The 12,447-nt window shown below is 41.8% G+C and overlaps 1 protein-coding gene across 2 annotated transcripts in view; it reads right to left on the bottom strand.

Annotated features, from left to right (window-relative positions):
* TBC1D14 (TBC1 domain family member 14) overlaps positions 1-12,447 on the bottom strand; it is a 97,523-nt gene that overhangs the window by 59,352 nt on the left and 25,724 nt on the right. For both annotated transcript variants that reach the window (XM_050947608.1, XM_050947609.1), the window contains exon 3: positions 6,368-6,488. In XM_050947608.1, the coding sequence (XP_050803565.1) occupies positions 6,368-6,488 (121 nt within the window). The remainder of the gene's footprint in view (positions 1-6,367; positions 6,489-12,447) is intronic.

The raw sequence follows: 12,447 nt of genomic DNA, 5'->3' as shown, positions 1-12,447 counted from the left end.
CCTGTGTGAACACTCTCAGCTCTAACAGGTATATATGCTTATCAATTAATGAGCTGGTTCTATCAGATGTCAAATTCATTAATTGTAATTGGTTTTTCATGCTGACTGATCAGGATAATAAAACAAAAGAAAAAATCAGAGGGGAGAGAGGATGGAACCCTAAGAAAGCTCTCTCAATTTTTCACAGTTCAAAGATTTGTTTCCCCTCACCCTATTTCCACCCCCACAAAAAAAAACAAAAAAACTCCACACCACACATCCCCCCGTTTTATACTGAAACATCTCCTAAAATTATACTTTAACAGTTCAGCGAAACAGTACCTGTATTTCCTGTCTATGGGCACCCACTTTTAGGTTTTCAACTCCTAAGCCACTACCTCTGTTGGGCGGAGACCCACATCTCTCTCCCTCCTGACCAGAGTTTTTCTAGGCTGCACAGTTCACCACCTACGCTGAGAGTTCCCCAGCAAGCCAGACTGCCTAAACAGGCCTTCTGCATTCTGCTTTCTCCTCATAGGCTATGAACAGTTCTAATTGCCCCCAGTTATGAGTTACCACACAGCTCTTTCTAAGTGAACATTTATTCTTAAGGTGAAAGCATTACAGAGAAAACATCAGTCTTACGGGCCCTCAGCAGGTCAAAGTCCTACCAATCCTTCCCAGGAAGGACTGGGAGCCCCACTGGACCGAAGGCCCTGTTTGTCTGTGTGATCAGAAAGAAGGCGCAGAGTTCGTTTAAACTCAGACAATTTATTCAACAGTCTTATCTGCTGACTCTGGAGAATACAGTTTGAACTAGTATATATGACACTTCTCTGCAGGTGTTACACCCTAAATGAATTTGCCTAATCACCACTACTGTTCTTACTTCCATGAGGGGGACCATGCTCCCCAGGAGCTATATACTATCCCTGGTCCACAGGGATATATAAGCTTGCCATATCGCTCACATAATTCTTGCAGATTTCTTTCAGTCCCAAATGAGACTGACGGAAGGGAAAAAATACTAAGTACTTAAAATATTAGGGTAAATGAAAACTCTGAAGATTTTTAAAAGATCTGGTTGCCTCCTTCAAAACTGACCTGGTCTCGCAAATTCTAATGGTTACATCTAGTTGGGGGGGGGGGGGGAAGAAGAGACAAAACAAAAAAAACTTGTCTTGTACTCATGTGGTAGAAGAACCAAAAGAGTGAATCATGAATAAGCCAGTGACTTCACTCTATGAGTCTCTAATCAAAATACATGGCTAGTCACAGAGCTCCACTTAGCTGTCCTGGCACAGTATTCCCAGAAAGGATTGATGTCTGGGCCAAAACAAGAGCAGCTGACTTGACCAAATATTCAATGTATCAGCCATTTTGACCTGCTAAATGCTAGAGAGACTCCTGGCAGCAAAATCCAATCAGATTGGATTTCCCAAAATTTGGGAGATGTGGAGATAGAGTACTGCACATCTTATTATTCCCTAATGTCAGGCTATCCCACGGGTCGGCAGCTTTTCAGAAGTGGTGTGCTGAGTCTTCATTTATACATTCTAATTTAAGGTTTCCCATGCCAGTAATACATTAACATTTTTAGAAGGTCTCTTTCTATAACTCTATATTATATAACTAAACTATTGTTGTATGTAAAGTAAATAAGATTTTTAAAATGTTTCAGAACCTTTGTTTAAAATTAAATTAAAACGTAGAGCCCCCCGGACCAGTGGCCAGAACCCGGGCAGCGTGAGTGCCACTGAAAATCAGCTTGTGTGCCAAGCTTCAGCACGCGTACCATAGGTTACATACCCCCTGGGCTATCCTGTTGGGCTTTTATAAACACAAGGAAAGTTTCTAAAATCTAAACAATTCACTCACAGACATGATAGTTTGTGGAAGGAGGAAGAATCAGCATTGAGCAAAACTGAGGTGAATGGATAGCTTAGGGGGACGGATAATGGAATACAGAGCATCGCTTCTGTAGGATGCCAAGTAGAATTAACTCAGGCAACTCATGTCAGGATTTATTGACAGGACTGCAGCTCAGGAGCCTACATGAAGTAAGTTTGTGGACTCAGTCCCACTCCAAGCAGCTGTTTTACATCATTAAATCCATCACCACAACTGACAGATTTTGGGGATTACTGATGCAGATAGTTAATGCTTCCCTACAAGGGAGCAGGATGCAAGCCAAATTTAAACTGGCAGTGAAAAGGCCCCTGCTCAAAAAGCTGTCTCCATTTTAATTACCTTGTCAATATCCAACCAGTCTCTAGCTTTCCACCGTTGGAAAAGTTAAGAGGTGGTGGGACCAGAGCAGTTACATATGCATTTTGACCTCATTCATCTGCAAGTGTGGCTTTAAACACAGATTTGTTACAGAAATTTCTGTAAGTCATGAGTAATTATTTTCTCCTCCTAACTAAGGTAATGTGTCCATCTGATTGTTAGTTCTATCAAGGGCTGGAGGTTCATGAACTGAGAGGTTTTAGCAGAACTTTGTGTAAGAGGATAGAAGGCCCTTCAATGGTCTTATTTCGCTCACATTACAAAAGGTAACAAGTACTCTGCCAGCCCTCCTGTGGCCTTCTACAGGGATCTCTCTCATCACCACTCATTTAATGCATAAAGGGGAGGAGACAGAGTGTCCTTCTGGTCTGCAATGTCACCAATTGATGGGTGACATTCAAAGGCACATCTCCTTTAGTTTGCTGTGCTCTCAGTACCTGGAAGACATGGTGACAATTAGGAGAAAACTAACATGATTCAATCTCAAGCTGGAAGTGACACCATAAAATGGAGAACAATCTGAATAACAGGTGACATTGGAAGTTTTATTTAACCTTTGCTGATATAGTCAGTGGACTATTAGATCGATTGCCGATTCTAGATGCCAAGGTTATAGCTGTGGCATGCAGAGCCTTTTACTCTCTTCTTCTACCCTTTCTATAATCTAAAGGTGGAGAAAACAATCAGTTATGTGCACTAGTGTTTGTGGGCTTTGTACAAATAGTGACTCTAGAGATGGATATTAGGCTATGCAGCCTCAAAGTGGTCTGGGATACAGGTATCTCAGAGATGGCTTCCCTCCCTATGGTGCACCTGCTGGGCTGTTTTTGTCATGTGCTCTGGAGGTTAAACACAATAGGATTCTTGTCTTGTGCCCCCAAAGAAACACCCATGGTCTCAAACCTGATCCCTCAAGTAGTCTCCCAGAACCAGGGTTTGGAGAACTTCAGGTTGGAATGTAATACCAGTCTATTTGGTCAGATTTCACAATTTACCTTTTACAGACATACTACTAGTAGTAAGGTACAGGAATTCCAGAATTAAAATTTTTGCAGGGATAGTCACAATCAGATTTAAGTAAATACCTCTTGACCCTTCAAGTAGGAATATGCCACATATTATGCTCTAATGTTACAGGCCTAGACTTTAAATACTCTTTCTGGGCCCGATCTGCACCCAGATTTTGCAGAGACATTCTTGGAAACAAACCTTATGTAATAACTTCTTTATTCAAGACCAGTAAAAGGTAATTTAATGCTTTCCATTCCTCCGAAACAATAGAACTGACATTTTCCCTGAACAGACAGCATTCAAAGAACATGATCATGACTTCTAATTTTAAAGAGACAAGGTGGGTGAAGAAATGTTTTTTTAGTTGACCAACTTCTGTTGGTGAGAGACACAAGCTTTCAAGATTACATAGAGCTCTTCTTCAGGTTCACTAAAAGATATTACCTCACCCATCTTGTGTCTCTAATACCCTGTGATCAACACAACTACAATAATATTGCATACTTCTAATTTTAGGAAGGTTTAATAGCACAAACTATTATTAAAGTTTCCTGGAACTTCCACTGTAACACACTGCTTTCTGTTGTTTATAACTCTTCCAAACTTTAACCAATTAGGCTGAAATTTTCCATTTCCAAAAACGTTCAGCCTAAGGCAGTACCTGAAAGTTTCAGCCAAAATGGTTCAGCTGTTTCTGAGAGCAAGGTAATGAGAAGTACATTGTTTTGCAATGTCAATTTTTTTTCATCTTTTTTTCTGTATCTATCTATCTATCTATGCACATTGTGTGTGTCTATACTTGCCATTTAAAGCACAAACTGTCTTTTTTTGCACTGAAACCATGGGAGCGTCTACACTTGTTAATGACTTTTTGCGGTGAAACTCAGAATGACGGTTTTAGCACAAAAAAGGGACATTTTGCACTTTAAATGGCAAGTGTAAACGTAGCCTTACATCACAACATACAAAGGACTGAAATTAAACTAGTTCATTCCTCTCTACCAGCAGAGCAGCTATGTTATTTCTCATGGCTCCAACTTCTCTCTCTAGGAAATGAAGTGGCTGATTGGTTAAGGAGCTCAATTACAATCCTGAAGATCGAGACTTGCCCAGTCTCGCACTGAAAGGCTACTTCCAGTTCACCCAGCTGTAAAATAGGTACCTGATTCATTGGATTAGGTCAGTTAAAGGCTGCTTTAGGTCAGACATGATGCTGACCACTATACTCCCTTCTGTACCACTGGCTATGAAACAGATGTGCCTTAGACACCTTGGCATGATGAGCCATTGACTCAGGGGAACTTTGACACAGCCTTTCCACAGTTTGAACAGAGTCAGCTACTCTTCTGCTCTTTCAAGTCTGAGTCATGGTATCTAAAGTTTCAGAATTTCCACATTTTGAAAATTTGTTTCAGGAAAGAGGCAAACGAAACTTAACTTTCTGAAAACATTTCTATTTGTATTTGAGAGCAATTAGGGAAGACTGTTTAAACACTTCTGGTTCAGCCATAAACTCAACTGGCTAGTGTGAGTGAGTGTGATTAAAGCCTTTTGAGAAAGATACTGCAAAGCTTTGTAAATGATTGTTTATCCTTTTCTAAGGAATTCTACTATAAGATTTAACAGGTGTAGTATTTGGGAATACTGAATAGTTAAGGGTACTGGTAAGTTCTGTTCCATTTGAAGAGACAAAGTACAGAACACCGAACAACTGAAATTACAGGGAACAATCATATTCTGCCATAGGGCCTAATAAAACTCCAGGAATCAATGGTGGTAAGTGTTCACATCAAGAGTCTGATGCACAGATGGCCATTTGAAAAGCACCACTTCAGTAATTTTAGAAGAAGAAGTTTTCAGGGAAAGGAATACTTCAGGTCAGAACTTGAAAAAATCCTCTTACCAAATAGAAGTGTGAAGCTCTTTCCAGTAAGTGGGGTGGAAGAATTTAAGCAAATATCTGAATAATTTAACACTTCATTAAGAGTCAAATTTCCAGCTACTCCAGTTGCAAAGATGTTTCACATGACAACCAAGGACTTGTATACACAAAAAAGTTGTCAAACTTTAGTTATACTAGCATAGTTACAGCACTACAAAGCCCCGTTAGCATGGGCACATTTACACTAATGTAAGTGTGCTTATACCAATACATTTTATTCCTATACAAAGAGGCCAATAAAATATCCCAGCATAAGGCATCTTTATATTTGTATAACTGCACCCACACTAGGGATTATACTGGTATATCAGTTACAAAAGGTGTCATGCTCCTGATGGCTACCAATACAAAATATTTGTGTGTACCAATTAAGTACCATTCAGTGATACTCTTCCCCATCCCACAGCTCCTTCATTTTGTAACTATAGTCACAGAGTTTACCTATCCAGAACATTTCTGGCAGCCCTTTTCAGGTTAGGGCTGCTAAATTATTGTAGTAATCTTGCAGGCTGAACACATCTAAATTTGAGATTAAAAAGTTTAACAGAAAAACTCTTTGAAGTTGATAGTTATATTGAGTTGGCTAATTTCATCTATGACACCTTTAAATCAAATGCACACTTGAAAATACTACAGCATAGGTAATCCACCTCCCTGAGAGGTGGTAGCTAAAATAATGGGAGAATTCTCCCTTCAATCTAGCGCTGTTTACATGGGGGTTAGGTCAGTTTAACTGCATCACTTATAGGTGTGGATTTTTCACACCCTTAAGTGACAGTTATACCGATTTAATTTCCTCGGGTAGACCAGGTCCTAGTTTAGGCAAGGCCTAAGCGTCCAACCCTACCAGCAAGACAAACAACCCTATTGAGACAAGGTGCTAAGCTTATTACTATTTTTAAAATGGCACTCTGACTAGCTAACTGGATTTAAAAAAAATATAATTCAAAGAAAGAACATTCTGAGGGTGAGAGGTTGATTGGTTGTTCCAGCCCACCACTGAAAACTGTATTTGTAATTTTGTTTGTTTGAAGGGCTTAATATGCTTCAGAGACATGGACGTAAATCACACAACTTAACCAGACTCAATGTGCAACAGCAACCCTAAAGCAAAGGAAACCACCAAAATAAAGGATAAGCAAATACCTTCTGTGTTCTCTTTGGATCTTTCTGTGAATTCTCTCTCAGAGGTACTTTTCCAAATAACTTCCAGCTCAAATCATTTTGTTTCTCCAGTCCTGTGGTTTGTTTTCTAGTAAACAAATTCCTACAGAAAGAAAGATTCATGAGGATTAAAAGGAATTTAACATTGACCAGGAAGATAGCTGCACACTTTTTTAATTCAAGCTGTATGCACTGCACTGTCCTGTGTAGTAGCAGTTGTATCTTCAGAGGGTACCTGACTTCAGGGCAGGGATTCCTTTCTTTGTGTAGCACTCCAAACAAGCTAAGTACTGAAAGTTATCTCCAACTTTGTCTTACCTACTAAAATTCTTACCTAATCAAGTTCCTAAAAATATCTCCCATTATTGACAAAATAATGTATATACCATGTCTGCACTAGACTCTCTCTCTCTCTCAGATGTCCCACTGCTGCAGCTCCAAAGGACCTAGTGATAGCAGAAGCGCTAGTACACACTAGTCTCAAGGAGGAATGACAGGCTTTCAAGTAACATATCATTTTACCCTGCTTACAGCAAGTTTACACAACATCAGCAGCTACCAATACATCAGGCACCACTGGGACTGCACTGATAGTAGTAAGCATGGGAAAGCCTAAGGAAACTGTACTTGTGTATATAAGGCCTTCAATATGGAAGTGACATCAAGAATTAGACAATATCTGAAGTTCCTTCCTATGGTTTCATCTACAAGCATTGGTTGAAATTTTCCCACTGTTGCTATCACAAGTTCAGATCACCTGGTGGTAACTAACAATGGCAGCATTACTGGCCATCAGCCTTTGTAAGCGGTTTTGTATAGACCTTCTCTGAGCAGGATTAGATGATGCTGTGTTTACAGTATCAGCTGGTCCCTTCTTTCACTCACGCTCCCAACATTGTTACCACTGGTGGAGCTGAATTGGTGGTAGCAACAGCGGCACTTAAAGCAAAAATATCTTAGTATAGTGACAACGGTAGTCTGAGAGGAAATCTGATAAACAGTTCATGCATTTTGCTAAAAGAGCATGAAACAGAGTCAATTACTCCAGATGCCTTGAAACAAAAACCCGTACACAAATGAGAAGAAAGTCAAATACAAAAATCTCCTGTGCCCTGCATACAAGTGTTACAAAACCACGATTTAAAATTTACATTTAGGGGAAAATGTTCACTCTTCCCTGCAGCTGGTTCACTCATTTTGCCTGCTGCAGTTGCAATGGAATGTATTCTAGAGTATTGCAGTGTTTAAGGCACCCCTTCTATTTAATTTAGGATTGATAAGCTCTTTTAGTAACCTAACCAGCTCAACATCTCCAAGTGCTTTGTTCTCATTAGATATTATTGCAATTATGGAAGCTGTTGCATTGTATGCAAGTATACAAATCTATGCCCTAGTTGGCCTGCTTCAATTTAAAAAAAAACAAAAACCACCACATTAAATCTCTCCTGGAAGAGGCCAATAGTAGCTATGAAATGTACTAATTCTGATGTCTGCTAAATATCTCAAATTAACCAGTTTATTTATGTATGTAATAATACATATCACAAACTATTCCTTTAGCAAAGGCTATACAATTTAGACCAGTACATGTTCACAGCTAAGTGAACAGTTCTCAGTAGTTTATAATGTTTTATATTAACCTGCCATCAAAAACTGGCAAACTATCCCATTGCCTTGTTTCTGCTGAGCACATATGCATCCATTATAGGCAACACTGACCCACACATTCCAGAACTGATCAATTTGGGGGGGGAAGGCCTAATAATGTCATCACAATGTGTGGGGGTATGTATTGTAAGTGAGCTTTTTTTTTACTGGTTTAGAAACACCTACCTCAAACAAAAAAAAAATTTACAAGAATGGATTACATGCCTTGATACCCTCAAGAGTATAGTTAACTTGAAGGTCCTCTTTGGTTATCAGCTTAAGATACAGATAAGATCAAGAAGTTTATTAAGGAGTATGGAAAATCACTAGTAGTTAGAGGCAGTTGGTGTTCAAAGTAAGTGGTGGGGCCACACCTCCTACGCACACAAGCTGGCCATTTTTTCCATATTGAAAATATGAGACAGTGAGGGAAAAGGGAATGTTTTGGTGCAATATTATGGAAAGTGATAAGGAAAAGGGAGAAACCTAGTGCCCAGTCTCATCTTCCACTACCTGTTTTACTTTCAGAACGTAAAAAGACATTTTACAATAAGTGGTGGGAGGGGAGAAAGTGTTAATTTCCAATTCACCCTCCCCGCCCCCTGTCTACAAACCCATTCATTCACAATCAGGTCTGCCTAGCCAGCTCAGATCTCTCAAACCTCACCTTGTTGTGCAGTCACCAAGACAGCAGGTTGTATTGCACCTGACAGTAAAACAGCAACATTGGTAGCCATGTTATCAATAGGGATTAGTCTCATCATCCCTCCTTTCTAAGTGTTCTGATATTACCATCTCTATCAATGTTCAGATATCAAATCTTCATATCTTTGTCACTGCTATTATTTACAGAAATATCACTCCCAATTCCAATAATATCGAGCTACTGGTGTGCACACAACCACCACCTGACTTACAACAATAACGACTAGGTAGAATTTACAAGACAATTACAGAACCATATTAAGAAGTCGGACTACCCTGGTGAGTTAAATAAAGGATTATTGTATGAAACATTAGGGCTCCTACTTAGTAAGATGATTTCATGGAGTAAATTTAAAAAAAAAATCAAACACCAAATACACCACACTGCCTATAAACAATTTAAAAAAAATCAGTTCTACCTGAGAAGGTAATATAATGGCCAGTTTAATTGTGGAGATATGGACTTTGGAAGAAACGATTTCATACAACACTTAATATTTGTTCCAGAGATGGCGAATATATGAGGATCATTATTTAAGATTACTGTTGTGGAAATGCAAGAAAGGGACAAAGGAAATACCAAAATGTCAGGACCCTGACAAAAAGAACAAAGGAAAGCAGCAGCACACAGACTCCGGACTTCAGAAAAGCAGACTGACTCCCTCGGAGAACAGATGGGCAGGATCCCCTGGAAAGCTAATATGAGGCGGAAAGGAAGCCTTAACAAACATTTTAAGGAAGCCTTAACAAACTATCCTGATGCACAGAAAGAATAGAAAATGTGGCAGGTGATCAGCTTGGCTTAAAAGAGAAATCTTCGGTGAGCTTAAACACAAAAAGGAAGCTTACAAAAAGTGGAAACTTGGACAGATGACGAGGGAAGAGTATAAAAATATTGCTCAAGAATGCAGGGGTGTAATCAGAAAGGCCAAAGAACAATTGGAGTTGCAGCTAGCAAGGGATGTGAAGGGTAACAAGAAGAGTTTCTACAGGTATTTTTGCAATAAGAAGGCGGTCAGGGAAAGTGTGGGACCCTTATTGAATGGGGGTAGCAACCTAGTGACAGTGATGTGAAAAAAGCTGAAGTACTCAATGCTTTTTTTGCCTCTGTCTTCACAGAGGAGGTAAGTTCCCAGACTGCTGCACTGGGCAGCACAGTATGGGGAGGAGGTGAGCAGCCCTCAGTGGTAAAAGAACAGGTTAAGGATTATTTAGAAAAGCTGGACATGCACAAGTCCATGGACGCGGATGCAATGCATCTGAGGATGCTGAGGGAGTTGGCTAATGTTGTTGCAGAGCCATGGGCCATTATCTTTGAAAATTCGTGGCGACTAGGGGAAGTCCTAGACGATTGGAAAAAGGCAAATATAGTGGCCATATTTAAAAAAGGGAAGGAGGAGAATCCGGAGAACTACAGGTCCGTCGGCCTCACCTCAGTCCCTGGAAAAATCATGGAGTAGGTCCTCAAGAAATCCATTTTGAAGCACTTGGAGGCGAGGAAGGTGATCAGGAACAGTCAACATGGATTCACCAAGCGAAGTCACGCTTGACCAACCCGATTGCCTTCTATGACAAAATAAATGGCTCTGTGGATATGGGGAAAGTAGTGGACGTGATATATCCTGCCTTTAGCAAAGCTTCCGATACCGTCTCCCACAGTATTCTTGCCAGCAAGTTAAAGAAGTATGGACTGGATGAATGGACTATAAGGTGGATAGAAAGTTAACTAGATCGTCAGGCTCAATAGGTGGTGATCAACGGCTCAATGTTGAGTTGGCAGCCGGTATCAAACCGAGTGCCCGAGGGGTCGGTCCTGGGGCCGGTTTTGATCATTAATGATCTGGATGATGGGATGGATGGCACCCTCAGCAAATTCGCAGATGACAGTAAACTGGGGGGAGAGGGAGATATGCTAGACAGTAGGGATAGCATCCAGAGTGACCTAGACAAACTGGAGAATTGGGCCAAAAAAGATCTGATGAAGTTCTACAAGGACAAGTGCAGAGTCCTGCACTTAGGATGGAAGAATCCCATGTACTACCACAGGCTGGGGACCAACTGGCTAAGCAGTAATTCTGCAGAAAAGGACCTAGGGATTACAGTGGAGGAGAAGCTGGATATGAGTCAGTGTGCTCTTGTTGCCAAGAAGGCTAACGGCATTTTGGGCTGCATTAGTAGAAGCATTACCAGAAGATCAAGGGAAGTGATTACAATACAGACCCGTTTACGTGTGGATGTCGGGAGTCAAGCTGTCATGATCATGTGTTAACTGACCGCAGGTTAAGAGGGCCATGCTGAAATATCTTAAGATATCTACACACAGTTATCTAGGATTACATATGTATTCACAGTGTCCCAAATACTGCAGGCCTATCTGTTAATGGCACTTTGCAAGAATATAAATTCAAATGTGTAATCTAATAAAAACCACTACTACTACTACTACCCCACAGCCGTGAAAGTAACTCAGGACACTGACCAGTACAGTGCGGGGGCAGGGCCTTGGGTGGAAGGGGTGGGGCTAGGAGTCAGTATCACCCAGCCAGCCCTTCCAGGCTGCCTGGTCTGCACTGCCCGGGGTTCCCATGGTGATTTAAAGGGCCCAGGGCTCCAGACGCCGCTGCAGCGGTAGCAGCATCTGGAGCCCCGGGTCGTTTTAAATCGCCAGCCCCGGGGCAGCTGCTCCCTTTGCCCCTCCTCCCTTCCCGTTGGCGGCCGAGGGGGGCAAAGGGGCAGGGATCTTAAAGCGCTGCAGGGTCCTTTGCCGCGGCAGCACTTTAACCTTGCTTCACCCCCCGTCAGCAGCGGCTCAGTGCTGCCATGGCAAAGAACCGTCCTAAGTGCTGTCTCAGCAGCGCTTTAATGTCCCTGCCCTTTTTGCCTCCGCCGTCGGCACCCCTGCTGGCAGGGTCCCTATCGACAGAGCCGCTGGCAGGGTCCCTATCGGTAGAGCCGCTGGCAGGAGGGGGAAGGAAGGGGGGGAGGAACAGCAATGTTAAAGCACTGCCACAGCAAAGGACTGTCCTTGAAGTGCTGCTGCGGCAGTACTTTAACGTTGCTGTCCCTTTCCCCCCCTGCTCCCCGTTGGTGGTAAAGACGTACAACATGTTTCTGCTCCGGACTTCCTGTCGATTTCTATGTCAGTGAGTTAGTGAGCAAATCTGTAGAGCTACATAGCAAGTTCCTGTTCCGCGTGTTAACGAGTCTCGTGTATTAAATAGCCAGCACTGGGAGGCATGGCACTACCGCGTGTTAAGCGGATTCGGGAGTAAACAGGTCTGTAGTGTATTTCCCTCTACTTACAACTGGTTAGGTCACATCTGGAGTAAAGCGCCCAGTTTTGGGCCCCCCCACTATAGAACGGATGTGGACAAATTGGAGAGAGTCCAACAGAGGGCAACAAAAATGGTTGGTGGGCTGGGGCACATGACTTATGAGGAGAGGCTGAGAGAACTGGGCTTATTAGTCTGCAGAAAAAAGAAAAAAAAAAAAGTAAAGAGGTTCCAATGAGGATGGAGCTAGGTTGTTCTCAGTGGTGGAAGATAACAGAACAAGAAGCAATGGTCTCAAGTTGCAGCAGGGGGAGGCCTAGGTTGGATATTAGGAAAAAATATTTCACTAGCAGGGTGGTGAAGCACTGGATCAGGTTACCCTAGAGACGTGGTGGAATCTCTATCTTTCGAGGTTTTTAAGGTCTGACTTGACAAAGC

Source organism: Gopherus flavomarginatus, chromosome 3 (genome assembly GCF_025201925.1).
Source record: "Gopherus flavomarginatus isolate rGopFla2 chromosome 3, rGopFla2.mat.asm, whole genome shotgun sequence".
Classification (NCBI taxonomy): Eukaryota; Metazoa; Chordata; order Testudines; family Testudinidae; genus Gopherus; species Gopherus flavomarginatus.
The sequence above is the reverse complement of the archived record's forward strand: the minus strand, read 5'-3'. Positions and strand labels throughout refer to the sequence as shown.